Here is a 20,134-nt window from a genome sequence, read left to right as displayed (position 1 = left end):
GGAAAAACCCATCTGGATGAAAAAAACTAACTCAGCTTTAACTGCAGGAAAATGAAGCAGAGTTTGCTAAACAGAGGGGAGATTTAAGGCCTTTTAGATCAATAATTCTTTAAAACAAGAAAACCCTTGTACAAGAAAAAAGCTTGAGGCATGGTTATTTTGAGGGACATGTTATACCACCATGTTTCAAGGATCAGCAACAGCAGCAATGTAACCAGCATCCCCCAAAGGAAAGGAACTGTAAGAGCGAAACACAGAAGTGAACAGTGTCCAGCTGTGAAATACACCACGTGAGCAGACTGTTTTCAAACACACATCAAATACTGCTTAAGTTTGTTAACTACTGTGGGTTGCAAGACAAGTAAGAAGCGGAACTTCAGTAAAAATCAAAAAGTCCAAGACCAATTGTAGACAACACTATATTGACCATCTCTCCTTATACTCCACTTCCAGTCACACTGGCGAGCAAGAATCATTATAATCTATATTGTACTTCCCTTCCAGCTGAACCCCACATGCCATCTAGAAAAGATCTGGAAGCATTCAGAAATGTATAGAAAAAAATAAAAATAAGCACTGAAATAAATTCCTGGCTAACATCACCTAATTCAGTAGCTGGGCTAGAAAGACCCACACTCTGCACTGCTTTACTCCTGCCTGTCTTCATTCTTTACAGCAATTAGCACTCCTGCTGAAGAGCTGAATGCCCTCGACTTCATTTGCTCATGATGCGACAAAATTGGTCCTTCCTACATTTCTGTACCCTGTAGCAGCAGTAAATTAATCCATTGCATTAATCTAAAACGTCATGCAGCATTTGCAAATTGTGCAGGTTATTCCTGACCACCCACACAACTCAAGTGTATGTTGAGATACAAGGATCAAGATCAATACCTTTAACGAGCCAAGTCATACCACTTAATCACCCTAAGCATGGCATCTCCACAAGCTAGGAGATGCTCCCAGATTCCCTGGTCTCTGGGCACCTGCTGCTGTAGAAGCTCAAGGCCACTCATCCATTCAGCTAGTGATAGAGCAACTTACTGTGTGTTTCCTAACCCCACTCCAAACGAACCTTCCTCTTCTCCTCTATCCCAAGAAACAGAAGCGCCAGCCACCAAGCAGCATGGACACTGAAAAAGTTGTAGAAGAAAAAAGTCATCCTTATGGATGGCAGAACTGTTTGCCACTCTCCCTACCCTCTCCCAAGCAACATGACACTGGTTTACCCTCTTTGCTAGGCAGCTTCTGGGAATAAACAAGCTTGCTTCGATAGAGAAGTCTACAGGTCTGAGGCACTGTAGAAAAAAAATTAAAAATTAATTTAAGCACAATTTTCCCTTTTCTATCCCATTGCCTGGTGACTGGGCAGTGCTGTAACACAAGAGCATTGTCCTGACCCCAGGCAGCACATCAAAGTTTACCATAAGCTGACTATTGTGCTCAGATACCTTCAGCATAACAGAAGGATAATGGATCTAATAAAAGCCCAAGTTCATGCTTTTAACTGCATTGGGGAGAGGAGAAAGCAAGGAGGGGGCATAACATACCCCAATATTAACTCATCATATTTCTTTTTGCACTTGCTTCTTAAAACCACTGTAATGTGCAAGGACTTACATTTACGTTTTTGGGAAGAAAAAAAACCACAATCCTGCAATAGCAAGTAGTTGCTCAAAAAAGGTAATTAAACTGATCGGGGAAACTGCCATGAAGGGAGACTACAACACTGAAAAGCTTGAGAATATTTACTTTGGGGAAGAAGCAAACACGGAGACAAGACAAAAAGCAGGGAAGGTAAGAGCACGGAAATCAGGAACTTCCATCCTTTTGGCTCTCGCACTGCGAAACAATATCCAATAAACCGACAAATTCAGAACAGACCCAGGGAAAACACTTTTTCATACAACACATCTACCTTGGCGACCACTGGCCCAGGAACCATCCTCTTCCCTCCCCTCCACCTCTCCATGGCCTTAAGTTCAAGAATATCTCTAGCCGCATTTTTAAAGAGCTTTCAAAAATAGTTAAGAGATCAGCTGAAATCTGGGTAAGTAAAGCTCAACTGTTAGAGGTCCAGAACTTGTTTGGGGAGAGATTATCCCAAAATTGCCCAGAGGCTGATTCCTGCGCTTCCCTCTGAAATATCATGCACTCATCACTTACCCATGCTCCTTAAATCACATACAAGTTTTCTAGAGGGGCTACAGACTTTGGGAACACATCTAAAGACATGGTACAGAGGCTTATTTCAAAGATCAGGCTAATAATCTGCCTTCTGGGGTACACAGAAAAGGAGAACCAGTCACAGACTACCACATCGGAGTCTGAAAAGGAAGACCTTAAACCAGTCGAGGAATGGACTGGTTTTGGCTGGAGAACAGTTTATCATTGGGTTCCCTCTACATTTTTGCACAGTCTCCTGGCCTAACGTCTCACTATTAAAGCAGTTATTTTTATAGGCCATGTCCAAATTTGTCAGTTGGAGCCATTTAATGCCTGTGTTGCTGTCTAGAACATGCTACAAGGCAAGTCCTGAAAAGTCTGTTTACCGACAGCAGGTATCGGAAGACCTCAATTTCCTGTCTTCATCCCAAACATTAATGAACAGTATTTGCCACATGATGTTGAGACTTGAATGTTTGCCTTCACAACACACAAGCCTACAGAAGGACCCGCACTAGATCTGGTCACAAAATTGGAAGCCTAGGAAAGCTGACAACAGCAATTCATTTTAGTCCTACCCGTAACAAGAAAAAAATCATTGTGAGGAACGGGTCAGCCAGAGATTTAAAAAATGCAATTAGAAGTACTTATCTAAAATTACATGCCAAGTCTCTGCAGCATATCTTTTTGAACCTAACCTTTTTAGCTGGAATTGGCAATAACTCAAACACTAACAATCTCTATTACTACATCATGACAATACAGTTAGGGATACAACTGAGGCAGAGTAGTACCAGCAAGCCACGTAAGAGACTTGAAAAGTACCAAAGGATGGTATCAGGACAAAAAGACCGACTGTGAAAAGGGAAGAGATCTCAAAACTCTGACACTAGCATGAGCCATAAGAGGATTTGAACGCAGGTCATCTTAAGAGTCCGACACGCAACCCTTCACAGGCGCACTAAAATGCGACAGCTTGGATGGAGCCCTTTCTCTTTACAAGAACAGATTTGCAGATACCTATGATGATAAAAATAGCGTTAGTCACTAGATGGAAACTGGAACCATGGTTTAAGTGACTTGCTGAAAATCATACAGGCGTAGAGCCAGCCAGGACTCCTGAATTCTGTCTGTTCTACTCTCTAATTGCAATCACCAAAACGAAAACCTGGGTTAACACTACATTAGCTGTCGAGATGCAAGTGGAAAGAAAGGCAGGTAGGATTGAAAAAAAAAATCCTAGAGAGTTGCTTTAAAAGGAAAGGTGGTACAAGGCCTCATCTCACCACCTTTCCTCAGCCCCTGCCAGCCAATACTTACTATAGAAAGTTTTTACCCAAGAGAGCTTTCTTGCCTTTAATAGAGACACCTCAATGTTCACAGGAATGCCTATTTCTGCCCGGCTTAAATCCAGGGACCTTCCACATGTGACGTGAATATGACAGCTGCTGTACTACAAAAGCACCGCTCACATACATGGGAAAAGCCCATCAACATACAAGCCAGATGAGAAAAAGGAAATTTTAGTTACCACAGCTACCTGCCAGAAGCTGTTTTCCATTGACAAAAAATCTTGAGAAAAGAGGCACAGAGGCACATAGCAGAAGAAAATTACAGAGCTACAGCTCCAAAGGACTCTTACCTCCTGTCCTGAACTCAGAATTAGTGGGGGTTTCCATATTGCAGCCTGCAATGTCAGACTGATCCCTTAGCTGGCATCAGTACCAGAAAGAGATTAGGAACAAGCACTAGTTATTCAGTTTCTCTCTTAACAGGTGAAGGAGAAAGGAAAAAAAAATATCTGCAGAAAAGAGAGAAAGCAAAACCATTCGCTTAAATTTTAAAGATTCTGAAAGCACATAGCTCTGGATCCCCCCCAAACTGCAGAGCTCTTGTGGATACAGCTGAGCTTCACGCTTGCACATTAACTCTGTTCAAAACAAAGGGATTATACAAAGAGCTTAACTCTAAACAAATAGCCTGAAGTTTTCCAACAGTTGATCTTTTTAACATTTTAAGTACTGCGTCCCACAACCAGGACAACTGAACTGCCTCTAGTGAAATCAGTCGGGTCTCCTCACACCACCTCAAGAAAGGTTGTTTAAGGCACTTGGCAAACACAGAGATTATGCTAACTGAAATACAACTCCCCAGACAATTTTGATTGCATACCAGGAGTTCATCCATACTCGTCTGACACTTCTCAAGATTGATCCGTTTAATTGCCACCTTCTCCTTCTTCGGAGCACAGAAGGCTGCCTGCACCACCGCAGTTGCTCCACTCCCTATGGGTGAAAAAGATAGATAATTAGCAACATCTTAAGGGACTTCTACAGAAAGGAAAGGAGGTCAGACAACAAAATGATGAGTGCCAGTTAGTAAACACAGCAGAGCCAGGTGAAAACCCAGTGAAGGCAACCCCACAGGGACTCCCTGCTCCAGGTCTGTGCAACTCAGCGGACCAGCTCAGCTGCAACATCGAAGTGCTCGCCTAACCGAACGAAAACAAGTGGATCTTTATGAGGATCGTCATAGCTCTGCAGATAAAAAAAACCCAGACTCCAGCTTACTACTTATAACAGAGGAGTGATTCTTCTCTTGTGCTTTTAAAAGAAAGGCCCGAGGCCACGCAGACTTTTAACCTGATGCATTCACCCCAAGTGTCGTAACAAGCCACACTCTTTGCTACCAACACTAATGAGATTTTTCAAATATTTTTATGTACTAATGGCTGTTCTCATCTCCCCTTATTTTATGCAAAGACACGAGGCAGGCTTCATTGAAACCTGTTCAGCTCCAGTTCTCACACAGTAGCACACCACCTCAGTGTCTGGGTTGAAGACCACAGCCAGAGAATGTTTAATTTCAAATAGGGAAAAAAATATCGCATTTTAATGTACAGTTGTTCAAACTGCTAGAAGTAAGGGTAAGAGTTCTGGATTTAAACTGTTCAGCAATATCATATCCTTTGATATCAAAAGGAGTTTGCAACAGTGAGACTTAAAATCTAGTTGATGTTAAGCACATATTTATTGGCCTCCAGAAATAGTTGCAACGTTCATGTCTCGTCAGTAGGACACCTTGTTGCTTTACTTTCTACCTTCATCTTGGTTCCCCGCATTTACACACCTCACTGGAAAGGAATAAATTCAAATTAATAAAAAAGTGGGGTAAGATAGGCAGAAAATAGCTCAAAGCTTCCTACTGCCAATACCTAAAAAAATGCTACTAAAAATAAACCAACAGTTATTTTGTTCGTTATCCCAGGCACAACTCTTGAACTCATTTGGGTTAATGAGGGAGATTAGAACAGCTATTCTGCATTTTGGAATAAAACACCTATTTTACCAGATTCTCCTACTCTTAACGCTCTAAAACCTGCTCCCAGCTTCTGCAATACAGGGCAAGCACAACATTTTTGCAAACTACTTTTTTTTTCCTCATCTGTTCAGATAAACTGGGGGCAAAACCCTGCAATCTCATCTCCAAACAAAGGCTACTGAAGCTCCCTACAACCACCATCAATGGTCTTGCAGCAAGTTCCACCAAGTCATGGCCAAACTCAAATAAAGTGCCAGGTGGGGAAAGAGCTTGAAATCCAGCCCTGAAAGATACAGGAAAAACTGTTCCATCCAAAGTCGCACTGAAATAAATTACAAAGCCCTGAACTGTGGGACTCTGCTGTTCTAATCTTCAACCAGTACCCACTACAGTGGAACTACAGGAGTTTCACTTCACTTTATATGGCATTGCAAGTCTACCCTGGACTATAGCTTCAGCTTGCCAGTTGATTCCCTGCACTTAAGAGTTCACATTTTAACAGCAGAAGGGAGCAATGTGCAGAACACAAAACGGCAAGGTTGCTAAAGCTGTACTATTTCATGAAGCAAATGAGGTTTTAAGTTCAAGTCTGAGGACGTTTATTACTTGAACGCCTATTACTTTTCAGAGACTATTTGTAGAAGTGGGCGAAACAAAGCTACCAGGAGAAGCTTAGGTAGAAGGATAGCAATAGGGGCAAGAATATTTACAAGGGACTGTGAAAACGAAGTTTGACTGCCATAAGCAGGGTCTTGAGCAAAGGATGGAGATGATGGAAGAGTCCAGGCAGACATTTAACAAAAAGCACTCAGAAAAAGCAAGGGGAGGAGGTTTTCACAGCCGAGTTTGGCTGGACTACCAGGAGCAGGGCTAAAATACACAACATTAAACACAAGACAAACATCCCAAAAGCAAACCTCCACATACACTCCCTGTGGTTACTTCACCTGGCAGGTAGCAGGTACAGGACTCCAACACAAAAGCAGCAGCCCCAGCACAGACGTATTCCCACCCACTGAGAATCCGGGATTGCACTGACCTGCTCCTCTCCACCCAGCACCTGCTCCTCTAAGTTTTTCTGCTGGTTCTTTGAGGGGGAAAAAAAAAAGCAAAACTGAAAACACACAAGAAAGTGACTCAAGATAAAGACAGCAGAGCATATAGAAGTGGTGACAAAAGGCAGGAGAAGCAAGCTTGCATTTCCTAGCACTGCTGGTCTCCCTACAGCAATAGCCTTTTGGCAGTCAGAACAAAAAACAAACATTCGTGCCCCAATCATTCCTTCGGAAAGAGTTAGATCCCAGAAGAAACATTGCTGCTGACACATTCAAAGCACCAATATTATCATTTCTTTCTTTGGATGTCTTGGTGCATAGTAATAGACTGAGGCTGAAAACACAAGCCAGATGCTGTAAGAATATACGACTGTGCATCTCAGAGGACTGTCTTGTCACACAACCCTTTTCACTCTTCAGTTAGTTTTGCGGTTCTTATTTTCGTCTCTAAAGCTACCTGCACGATCCTCATCAACACTACAGTATCTGTGTTCAAAGACTCTTTCTGGATATCTCAGACACTCAATAGCTTCAGCTTACACCTGCTTCCCCCCACAACATGACGTACCAGGATTTCTGTGCCAGTTAAACCCAGTTGGTGTCAGCAGGATTGGCAGAGGTGCTTCTTACAATCCAGACGTGATACCACTACTGTAGACCAAATCTTTCATAAGACAACAGTGAAGTCCAGGGTTTTACAGAAGTGACTACACAAAGAATGGTTTTGTGTTTTTTTTTTTTAAGACACTACTACCAGAAACAATAGACACAGACTAATTAAAAGCAGGACCATGCATGCTACAGCTCCTTCCCACTCCTCGAGCCTGCCTGATCAATGCTTGATAGCACTTCAGGGCAAAAACTGCTTCACACTAAGTGTTTGGACAATGCCCCAGCCTACAGGGACACGATCTATTATGGGTGTACAGCATTATTTGAACAGTAATGAAATCCCAAACTAAATCCTTCTGGGCACATGGCAGGGAATCATCTGAACTCAAGACTCCTCCCATTTAATTCCCTGCTGCTCCTACTTCTCTGGCAGCTCTCTTCAGTTCGATCACCACCTGCTCTCCCCACTCCCCCCCTCTCCTGCTAATTCGTCATTTCTTTCAGCTCCTCTGTAGCACTTAATTATAGAGAAACAATGAAATCTCAAAAGCGTATCAAGCAAGGATTAAGCCAAGCTGCAGCATGATGTGCCACAAGCAAGCTGCTCTTTGGTAGCAGCAGCAGCATGCCATGCTTCTGGGACCAAACAAAGACGGGTTTCCATGCTTCTTTGAAGAGTACAGAAAACATAGCAACACGGCCACTTCAGGCTTTGGAGCCATACAATTTGTTTATGGAATTCCAGGGTGGCAAGAGAAGGAAAGGAGAGAAGCTGAAGCAAGGATGCTAAACACATTGCTAAGTGAAAACAAGCACAGATAGAGATGACACCACCAATGGAGAGAAAAAGAAAAAGCCTGGCAAGGAAGTTTTTTAAAATTGAGGAGCAGGTAACAAATATACAGGGAAAGATAGGGAGAGAAGCAATTTCCCTGGCTGCTATGAACCATCTTCAATGAGAAAAAAACCACAAGGGCTGTTTGTGCTAGGGTGGCACAACTTAGACAAACCAACTCTCCCAGCAGACACAGATCTGCTGAGATCAGAGCCAACTGCAGTCCCGCATGCTGCTCAGCTGCAACACTGTGGGCAGCACTGGGTTAATGTTCCCATACTCAGTTCATGTTTGCTCCCTACCTCAAGACACTCTGATCAAGGTCAGCGCTGAGGCCCTTCCCTCTGTGCCTCCCTCAAGAACAGCTTTCGGAGAAAATTCGCTCCCTAGTTAATCTCTTCCAGCATAACAGCTTAGCAAAACAATGAAAGCTGGGCACGGTCAAATGCTTGATGCTTGTTCTGCTGCTTTTCAGGAATAATTCTGTTGAGGGCTGGGCGGGAGGAAAGAGACCCCAAGTGGGTATTAGGATCTATTTAATACCCCCTGCTTTCACCCCTGCAGGCTCTCAGATACAGTTCCAACCCTTAGGATAGCAGCTGCAAAATTCCTGCATAAGAGGGTCATGACCTGCTTTAGGAAACACTGCCTAAGGAAGAAAACGTACCCTTTCTAACCCTTGCTTCTTTCATGTTTTTATGATTAAATGGTTCTTTCTGAAATAAAACCAGCCTCTGAAAGGATGAAAACAACCCAAACCAAAAACTCCCCAAGCACTCAGTTACTGGAGCCTGATTTCCCAGGATGTCTCCTCCAGACCTCTGGATCCATGCTTCCTGTAACTTCAGCATCCAGAGCTCCAGCCCGAACCTCTCCTAAATTGAGACAAACTCCCCACAGAAGTCCACTGCCAGCCTTCAAGGGAGGCTGGACACCATCCCTCCTGCAGTCACTTGCTGTCACAACTTATATGAAGCTTTTTTTTTTTTTAAAAAGAAAAACAAACCCTCTGAGATCTCTGTTAAAGTTGATGGAAACCAATGATTTCACGGCTGTTTGGAGGAATGGAAGGACAGGGGACTGACCTGAGGACACAGCATGTTCATATACCCTTTGTTTCCAAAGATAACTGAATCTTTACAGCCACATAAGGACATTGCAGCTCTCCCAGTACGACTGGGATGAATTGCACTGATGCCTCCTCCCAGGCGAATGCAACTGAAGCCAGAGGTCCTTTTGGCAGAGATACTTGCTTAAGCAATGGGAACAGTCATGCCAAATGGTCACAAGACAAGCATCAAATCCCGGCTCTAGAACAGTATTCCCCCATCAGGCGCAATGGCAATTTAAAGTAGCTACATAGTGTTGCCCAAACTTTAAATCCATCCCAATACTAGAACCTGAGTTTCAGGTACCCTAAGAGATGCAGAAACTTGCCTTCAAGGTAACTCAGCTGCTCACACAGCTGTTTTAGGCAACAAGGGACATTTTCAATAACAGTTTTGGAGCACCAGTCTTTATCTTAACATGGTATCAAATCCCCTCCATAGAGAGAATGCTCTCTTCCAGGGTCAAGTGAACCTTACAGGCAATTTAGGTCAGAAGGAACCTCTGGAGGCCTCTAGTCCACTCTCCTGCTGAAAGCAAGGCTGAATCCCAAGTTAGATCAGGTTGCTCAGCATCAAATTTAGTCTAATTTTGAATATCTTCAACAATAGATATTTTTACAATCTTTTTGGCTGCTCCTGTGTTTGACCACCCACATGATAAAGCTTTTTTTCACCTCATTGTCTAATCAAATTTCCCAACATTGCTCACAACGATGGCCTTTCACCTTGCACCTCTGTAGAGTCCAGCTTCATCTCTTCTATAATTTCCCACTAGATAGCTGAGGACAGCAACAACACCCCCCCTTAGCTCACTTTTTAAGGCTGAAAAAACCCAGATCTCCCAGCCTGCCGCCGTAAGTCATGTTCCCAACTCTCCTTCAGCATTAGACCACGCTCAGCTAAACACCTCTGCACACCCCTGCCCTCTCCTTTCACCATTCCCCAGCACACACACAAGCTCTCTATTTTTAAGCGAGATCTGGAATCCATCCTCCACTATCTGGAGTACAGTGCCAGAAAGTCACTTGTGACGCAGGCTCTGTTTATAATTGTGCCCCTGGGTTTTCCTCTTATGAACAATGCACACAAAACACTTCCCTGCAAGGCTGATCTGGACCAGGCAACGGCTTTCAGGCTCCAGGTATCCAGTTGCAGGTAAAAAACAAAACAAAAAAAAAGAACCATGTCCTGTGGGCTCTGGCATGATCTCTCAAAGGGTTTGTCTTACACCCTGCTGGTTACACCAACCAAAGAAATCACCCTGTTGTGATTAGCTGCAGAAGCAGTGAAAGAAGTAGACAGTTTGTTTCACTCCACATCTTTTTATGGGATTACACACCTGTAACAATGAGCAGAAGATCCAGCTGTGGAATCACACATGCACACACTAAAGTCTCTTGGTCAAAGATGTGACATTAACAGTCCTCACCCCAGATCACACAGACAGGACACCCAAAGCGCAGGAGACCTTTAATTGTTTTTAACACAGACTCAGTATTCATGCCTGCCACTGCAGGCACGGGGACGACAAACTCCATCTCCAGATGCTTCAGCTCTTTGACAGCCTCATGCCAAAGAGCTGTGGGAGCCCTGCTCTGTGGTTACTCGTTCCAAGGACAATACAGTAATAAAACAAGCAGCTACAAGACTGGGAACAGAATTTCTTAAGCATTCTTACAGAGCACAGGGCAGATACAGATCTAATTAAACCAGCAATTAAACACCAGATTGCAAACTCAGACTGATCTTGCATTGCTTGGTCCGTTTGCTATGAAGGCAAAGTTATGGCTCTATTTTCTCCACCTCATTTGAGGTTTCTGGTGAGAAGAGAGTCCTCTCACAAAGAATGAGCCTCTTCTAAAAACAAGCTAGCAAAAAAGCCTGCTCTTAAATTTGTAGCCAGCTCAGTACGGGGTGGGAATACTTGTTTCCCCAAGCAGGACTTGGTAAGAAGAGTCCACTGGATGTGAAAAGTCTTTCTGGCACAGCCCCATGATTCAGAAAGAATGAAGTAATGCAACATTATTGGTCCTTGAATACAGCCATAGTTCTTCAAGCCACCTCCCCACTACGTGTCAAATTCCTGCTACAAAATATAAGATGCAATCCACACTGACAGTTACAAATAACATCAATAAAACCAAAGGGAATTCGTAATGGGACTTAGACATATTCCTAGTACTGCCACAGAGGGGATGAAAAAGTCTGTTCACCCACCGTGAGGAGAAAGCTTTCACAGGGAAGTGTCACCTACTCAGCCCAGTACTGCAGTAAGACAGTTGCAAATGTTAACGATGCCAGAAGTGAAGCTACAGCCCTGAATCAGCGGGAAGATCATTTGGGTGCTTCTAGCACTGCTCAGAGCAAACCCAAACAGCAAGCCGACTCTGAATGCTGCTGTTAGAAGCACTGTGAGCAGCAGTGAAACTAGTAAGGGAGAATTCAGTCGCTTTTGTTTTGCGCCTGGTTGGAAAGTCTGTGGGAAACTAAAGGACCAGCAGAGCAATCCATGGCCAAGATGACAAAAAAGCTACAAAAATCACAAGAGCGAGCAGAGCTCCCTTCCCACGGTAACACGGGGAGCGCAGACACGCACCTACCCCGGGCAGCTCCCAGAGCTGCACCAACACAGCCACCCTCACTCCCAGACACCATTCCGCCACTCGTTCCTGATCTGGATTTACTATGAATAGTATCTCCCATAGAGAGAGGAACCAGGGCTTTACATTCTTTTCTCCGCAAGCTGAAGGATGATACATCCACAGTGCAAGAGGGCAATACGCTATTTAAAACCCTGGTAGAGGCAGTAGGAGGCCAGGTTTAACTTGGTGCACCCTCTCCCAACTCCAGTCATGCAGTATTTGATCTACAAAGGAGGCAGAATGATGCTGGGTAAAGAAAAGGGAAAGAAATACTTGCTAATACAGTGCAGGGAAGAAGTCAGTCATCTATTATAACAAAGAAGCATATGCAAAGCCAGAAAGCAAAAGCAAATTTAACTGAACAGTTGTGAGGAAGCCAATTTTAAAGCCTATATGGGGGGGGTGGAGGAAAACCAGCAATGCCCACTGACTATGTATCACAGCATAAGTACACATTGTACATGAAGACACCTGCACTACGCATGTGCAGCAATCCTACAGGCAGGCGTTAATAGCTGAACTCACATTTACAAGGGAGTAACTACCCTCATATTTCTGAGGAAAAGGCTTTAAAAAGAATAGCTCAACACTTTTAAAAAAATTATTTTAAAACTTTGCACTTCCATGTGGTCAATGTCAAAACATCACCCCGCCCTTCACCACAGCGTAACTCACATCACTGAACACAGCATGTTCATTTCTCTTTCAGGCTCACCTTGAGCACAGCCAAGTGCTGCGAACCTTTAGCTGCGTTCAAGCCGAAGGTGACTGCCCGTACATTAAGACACAGGGCACGTGCTGGACAACACATTTAGAAAGGGCAATAATTGGGAGGTAATATGTCCAGGCACATAATTAAGACTTAAATACAAATGACTCTTCTATTTCGCACCAGCACGTCTGATGACTACAGTCTAGACCTTTTAATGAAAGAATTGGAAAGAAGAATGGGACAAACCACAATTATTACTTGTGAAATCCTCCATTTGTTTCATTTAAATTGCAGGTGTATCTCTCTATAATGACCTTTGGTCATTTATGCCAGTATCACCAGTATTATTCCATTATCCCATACTCAAATAGTTTGCAATTCTGTGCAAGTTGCGAGGCCATTTATTTCAAATGGCACTCACAAGGAATTTATGCTGTTAAGACTCAATTACACGTCTTCCCCAAAGCCTGAGGATCTCTGCTCAATCATTTCATGTTAGTACCTGCAGTGTCCAACAGACAACTAATATTCCAGCATTAATCCAGCACGTACAAAGAATTTCAGAAAATAAGGAGAAGCAGATTTCTGAAACTCAGCTATCAAATTAGAAAGACAGCCAAAATATTTGAACTGCACATAAACTTGCTGACAGTGAATTATTCACCATCTTGATGAGAGCTCTCGCTGTTGACAATACCACTGAAAACCACGCATTGTGTTCAGAGCTCAGAGGTTTCTGCCCATGTAAGACGATGTCTTTCTCAAGACTCCTAATGCTCCATGTACAGCAGAGAGCGATGATAAGCCAGTAAAGATCATACAGTGCTGCCAGCACTTGTTTAGACATGCTTCCCCTCCAGTGGTCCATCAAAACAGAAACACTCGATGCTGCAGACTTACTGCCCAGGCCTTTAACTCAGTTCTCAAACCAAAAGGAGGAATACAAACCCATACCCAGTCACTGGTAAGAAGTCCGATACCATTTTCGGAGCCATCAGCAACTGATGGTCAATAGCTGCGGCTGGGTACATCTCCCCATGGCCCCATCGAACTCCACATTATAAATGAGTCTGATTTCTATGCTGTGGAGAGATCTAGCTACTGTAATCTGCACGACTCAATGCCAAGGTTTCTGCAGAAAGGAAGGGGAGTCTTATGGAAATTTTTACCCCACCCCACGCCTCATTGTTCTCTCAAAACTCTTTCAATGTCTCTTAGGCCCTGAACACAGAAGAACGTCATCTGTTTTCCCACCTTCGGCAAACATGCAGGTTGGGAATCCTTACAGACTAAGCACAGCAGTGACAGCTTTGGAGAGAAAACGGTCAGCCCGTCAATATAACACAGGCCAGGACTGGAACAGAGAATGAAGAATAGGGTTGGCCATCCAAAGCATGTCAGCAAGATATCTGACAAAACTGTCACTGGGTCACTTTGCTGTTCACCAACGAACTGCTTTACCTACAGTCACCAGTTTGTGATGCACACAGCTGAGCCAGGCTTTCAGCTGCCTCCCTACTGCCAAGCGGTGCTGAACACAGCACAGAGCTGCAGCCGCCCAGCCATCGGACTCTACACTGGAACAAGAGAAAAAGCCACTGGTCACAGATGGTATCAGCAGAGAGAAGAATTAACAGGGGTGAGTATCAGCCCATCTGATATTCTCCCCAACCTTTTCACTATAAACACCAAAGCATGGAAGGGAGATAAGGCCAGAGGGTGCTACTGTTGACCATATGCCTAACCTCCTGCAGCCCCTAGGACACCCCAAATTAGTTCAAACTAACATACATCCCCATCATACCTTTAAGCAGGTATGATTTAATCTGAAACCCACCTTGAAAGGGACAGAAACACTACTGACACAGGGATGGTCTGACCAGAACCTCGCCAGAAAATACAAAAGCCCTCCAGTTACCCAAGGTGCCCGGGTGATTTGGGGAATGCCTCTGAGACTGTTTTCCCCATGGTAGTAACTACACTAAGCTCCAGGGGCCAGTTACACAAGTCCTGCGTGACCTGCCACATTTACTTAAGATGCTATTAACATGCCTAAATTAGATTTTCAGTCTGAAACCAATTATATTTATTTGATTTCCTTCCAGCATCTCTGGCTAATTTAAAGGGCACTGCAGCTATGCAGTGTTAATTCTACACAACAGAAAGCAGGCTCAAAACATCTCATTTCCAAACACAATAATATTACTGGAGAAGTTTTATCCTCCCCTTTTAATCACTGTCAGTTGTCTTGATGGTATATGCAGCAATGTAAATATCATGCTGGCTGTCATCAGGTATTACCAAGGCCTGAAACACAGCCCTGGTACAGTAGCCAAACCAGTGTTCTGCTTTCTTCCCTCCCAACCTTTATCTCTGAACTCTGTCTCAACTGTAATTGTCAACTGTATATTTTATTTGGCCAGGTTTCCACTAAACAGAACAACCTGTCTGTCTACAGTGCAGATGTTTGATAGTACAGTGGTTATTTTAGGTAAATAAGCTTTTAAGTATCAGATACGTCCTCTCTTGAAGGCTATTATCCTGTCTTTTCAAGGAATAGCTTGATCTAATCAGTCTTTTCTGCGTCTATTAGTGTGTTCAGCACACAACATTAGCCTACTGGTTAAAAATTACATTCTTTAACCAAGAGTAATGAGAACCATCCCAAGCCTTAGGATTTGGACAAATAACTATGCTCAGGCTGCTCAAATGTTCAAATGCTCAGCTGTTCAAATGAAGATTTGCATCGGTGAATCGTTCAACAGGAAAAAAGTTCATGCTGAAGACGCTTTTTCCAGTGAAGTACAGTTTCCTGGAAGTCAATACCAAGGTATTTCTTAGCTGTTAATACCAAGTTATTTATTAGACAGCACTTGGCACCCTCAATGACAATTTTTACTTTAGCGAAGGGATGGAACTTACAGCCTCAACTTTCAACGTGCTTGGTGCACTACCTCGCAAGCTGAGAGACAGAAAGAGGTTCACAAAGAAGTGGCCTAGGAAGTGAAGTTCTTACCGGTGAGGACATAAAACACGTCAAGTTTCCAAAGGACTCAATTTCCACTGGCAGACCTTAAGGAATCACAAATCACAGATGTTTGTAGTCAACGTGTTTAAGGTTTGGAGACAGCACAAACGCCAAGCTGCAGCTCTCCCATGCCTTCACTGGGAAGCGTCCTTGCACACACAGCCTGAACGTAAAGCAAGCAGCGTAAGAAAAACACTGAGCTATAGACACATGCTACAAAAGACAAGGTATTGTTACTTCCCCCTGTCACGGGGAATCCATTAAGCAGCTGTTTCACACAGCGATGACAGGGTCACAGGGAGGTTTGAACATTTAATAGAACGTGTGCCTGTGATTTCTCCATGCGCCATTTCAAACACAAGATTCATTAATTTGGTATAGGGATTATACAACTTGGCATCAGCTATAGCAGGTAATGGGGAACTCCATGACCCTGGGAGTCTTTTCTAGCTCTGCATCTCAGCGAAGTAAGTGACAGTAGCTTTCCATCTGTGTTCTGAAAATTGACATAATGAAATCCATCCCTGGGGATTTTGCAGGAAAGGTGTTTACTCCATGACAAGAAGCATCTTCTTTATTAGTTTTTAAGCCATCAAGATAACCTAATATTGTTTGTCTGCCTGAAGCTGGAGATGGCCTGAAATGCCTGACTGCTGTTTCAGCTGCCCCACTTACCTCAACAGGTACCAGCTCTGAGCACAGCCAGCTAATTTTCTTAAGAAAAATATTCTTTAAGTGCTCTCATCCCACAGCTATTAACTTGCTCTCTCACTTTTCAAATGCTATAATTTTCCACTACCCTGCACCGTTTTGAAAGCTTCCTTTTCAGAGTTAGAACGAACCCTGGAAACCAAGAAAATGGACTTAAAATCCCCTGAAGACCAAAAATTAGCAAGAGCCTAACTTAGACCAAATCAAAAATGAAAATGCACAGCCTGTCCAACAGTAACTACGGAGCTTTCATCCAACATTTAGAAAAAAATTCAGTTTTACAAAACATAAGTTGAATTGCCACAAGATGCGATAATCTCATGCACTGACCACAAGCACGTCAATACAATTCCACATTCACAACTAGTTTTTTTTAGAACATTTTCCTATTTGACCACACTCTCCCCTCTAAAGAGCTGCAAAATTTGTCAATTAACTCTGCTGTAAGACAAATGGCAACTTAACTTCTTCCACACAACAAGCTATCAGAGGATAGCACAGGACAAGCCATGTGCTCAGAAGACTCCGCGGGGTACTCAAGGTCAAAACTTCACGCCGCAGTTTTAACTTAATTAACAATTCTGCGGATGGATGAAAAGGAAACAGAGCATCCTCCCACAAAGCTTTATTAATAACAAGGTGCTAGCAGTAAAAAGAGTAAAGTTAGTGCTTAAATTGCCATTCATGACCATAAAGTAGTAAAATTTTGGCAAAATTTTGGCAAGGAGAATTTACTACAGTAAGAGATGATCACTGAAGTATTTCAAATCTATTCTTCTTTAACAGCTGGCTGTACCTTTTCTCTCCGGGATGAATTTACATAGGCTCATTTCCTGCCTGAAGGAAATATCCATTTGGGAGACTGCTATAAAATCAGTTTAGCATGAAACAGTGAAATGAAACAAAACAAGAAATTTTTCTCTCCCTGCCCCCAACTCAGTAGCTCTCAAGACACAACGGATGGGGCAGAAAATTGAAATTAGGCCAGAAACTAAAGCCTTATTCAGAAAAGCTTTTCTGTATTCCCTAAAAAATGCATTTTAATTTGACTGAGTTATAAGAGTTTTGAGTGTTGTTTCACAACATGTAGTTTCACATGCAGTACAAGCTGTATAAAACTTTAATGGATGCGTGGAAGGAAGATTCTGCTAATTTGACGATTTGCTGAGGAAGTGAATCAGTGCTGTGGATTTACTCTGTACTTCATTCACGGATGGGATTTGTGAAGCCTTTAAGACTTGACGACAGCTGTCCCCTGCAGACTTCCCAGTGTGCAGAACCGAAGAGGTCTAAGAAATCCTTGTAAGGTGTGTTAGGCTTTGGTTTGGTGGAGGTTGATACATAACCAAATATTTTTTCCCGGGGTGGAATTTCTCTTAATTGCAAGAAAATCTGTGTTAAGCAAAAATCCTGCATGCAGTGATGCACATCAGGAAACAACGATCTTCAAGAACCTTGGGGAGTCATGAAAGAAAGGACTTGGGAAAAAAAAAAGTTGCTGGATGTTTTAGCTATTGAGTAGGGATGAAAAGAAATACTGGATTTTTCCTTTTTGCACTTGGATCATGACAAGTCCCTACCTGCTTGCACTATGTGACTGGACCACATAACCTGGTTAAAACAAGGAATACACAGGCTGTGATGATTAACATGAGAACCCCACACATGAGCAGTGTTTCAAGGCAAATGACACACCCAGATAACCTAAGGGATCAAAAACTTACGGTTGAGAGAATCCCAAACTAAGGTCAGTCTCTTCATTTGTATTCGTGCACGAGAGGAACACAAGAAATACTGAAGCAGTATCACAGACCTAGTCAGGTACCTGTACCCCTGCTGTCATTTAGCGGTATTTACACCATTTGCTACAGTGACCTTGTCTTACTCAATCAGACAAGTTTGAATTTGTTCTTAGTATGGCTCCCTTCATTAGCATATGCATTATTTTGCACATCAGAGGTACCACATCTCCTCTCATACACCAACAGCGATGACCTTCTGGTAAAGAGCCTGGACCGCCTGTCAGCCAGGGACCTAACCCTGCCTCCGAGACTTTCCCGCATGACTGCCAGAAAGATAGATGGAGTTTGATGGGTTTTTTAGATACGTCAAGGCTGAACTCCCTTAGGTGAAATCACAGGAAACTGCAGCAACTTTGAGAGCCAAGTTCTTCATATCTGCATCTCAGTTGTTTGATTCTGAAGGGACTGCAGGGTAATAGGCTAAACTCATCTGGAAAGTCCCAGGATCCTGATATTTCAAAGATTTTGCAATGCCAAATTCCACTGCTCCAACAGCTATTCTTCTACACCCACAAAGCTTTCAAGTCTGTCTCTCCCTATTAAGAAAGTTTAATAACACCGAGTTTACAAGCGCTCCATTAGCATGTCCACAGCTAAATTTACTGCTGCAGAGATTTACAATGAATATTGTGCATTTTAGGGGGAATCTTCCAAGAAAATTTGACCAAAATGCAGCTTTTCACAATTCACTAACACAATTAGCAATAAGAACCAGTGTTATTGCCCATCATTTTAAATAGCTCCAACTTTTATTAAAAGATTACATCTGTAGACACTGACTTGGTGGGCAAGCTGCTAACACTCAGAAATAAAACAGATGCTGTCAAGTTTAAATAGACAAATATTCTGGGGAAGAGGTGATCCTCTCCAAGATTTCATCAGCTGAAGAAGGAAGAAGCCTCCGAGGCATGCATTTGTTAGCCAGCATACACACCCCTCAGGTATGCTCAGGGTCACAGCATATCCAAATTTCCCAGCACTAGCCAAGATATTTGCGTTAAATTGAAACTATTTAAATGGTATTCTTGAGAAATGAAAGCGTTAAACATTAATCAGTCCAGGAACCTAGCAGTACTGGAAGCAACTACCACATAGAAAACAACCACGGGAAAGTGTGAACTACTTCCACATGAAACACCCCATATGTTTTTTTTTAGTACCTCAGAATAGCTGAAAGCAGCAGGAACTGTCTCTACCCTCCCCTCAAATCAGCAGGAAAAGCAGCCATGCCGCTTCGATAACAATGATGTATTCTTCCCAGCCAGCCTCTTTCACCACTGCTTGGCTTTGTATGACCTCAGTCTGCTTCCTTGTGCATTTTATCCTCCTTCCTATCAGAGAGCAAACAACAGAAACACTAAACAAAAGACACATGCACAACTAAAAACCTTTTGCTTTCACTTCCCAGGAGGTGAAGACGGACTCAATTTGGCCCTATTCTAGTAGAGCGATGGTATCAAAGGTCTTAAAGAAATTAGATGTGCCAAGTATTCAAACGAAGGGTAACCTGAACGCAGGAGTAACCTGGCTATTCAGTGTCACTCAGGAATACACAAGAGGATATATATCTGTCTATGTTCAAGCAGCTGAGAAACTGTGATACTGAGCATCACCCACTTCAGTGCCCAAGCAGACCAAGTACTATGAATGACCGCTAACTTTTCTTTTTTAAACAGATCTACATTAGCCCAAAGATAATTTTATATAAGCTTTAACATAATATAAAACAACAAAAAGGCTTTTCTACCAACTTTAAGTGGAAAAAGTTTACAAATGAGCACACAAAGCAAGTCTTCAAATGAATTAACCAGCCTGAATACTGGGAATATGCTGTAGGAATCAATTTTGTTTAGCCAGGCTGGGGAGGAGGAGTGGGAATCCGCGAGGAAATGCTAAAACAAAACATATGGCACAAAGACTGAAGTCTAAACACTCAATTTAGTTCCCAAGCAGTTATATTTTATAGAGTGTAACATTTTTCTTGAATGGTTTTTAAATAGTTAGGCATATGAAACTGGCTGCAGCTAGCACACAAGACTCACAGGTAAAAATCAACACCACGTTTCAAAAAAGAAACCTAAAAAGTTATCATTGGACAAAAGCCTCCCATTCCAGCCTGGTTTTTACATCCAAAGACTTCG

At 42.8% G+C, this 20,134-nt stretch overlaps 1 protein-coding gene across 1 annotated transcript in view; it reads right to left on the bottom strand.

The window, feature by feature from the left end:
- Positions 1 to 20,134, bottom strand: part of OXSR1 (oxidative stress responsive kinase 1) — a 94,025-nt gene that overhangs the window by 69,960 nt on the left and 3,931 nt on the right. The window contains exon 2 of the mRNA XM_059818477.1: positions 4,339 to 4,451. Within this exon, the coding sequence (XP_059674460.1) occupies positions 4,339 to 4,451 (113 nt within the window). The remainder of the gene's footprint in view (positions 1 to 4,338; positions 4,452 to 20,134) is intronic.

The sequence above is a fragment of the Gavia stellata genome, chromosome 6 (genome assembly GCF_030936135.1).
Source record: "Gavia stellata isolate bGavSte3 chromosome 6, bGavSte3.hap2, whole genome shotgun sequence".
Classification (NCBI taxonomy): domain Eukaryota; kingdom Metazoa; phylum Chordata; class Aves; order Gaviiformes; family Gaviidae; genus Gavia; species Gavia stellata.
This window is presented reverse-complemented; position numbering and strand designations above follow the sequence as displayed.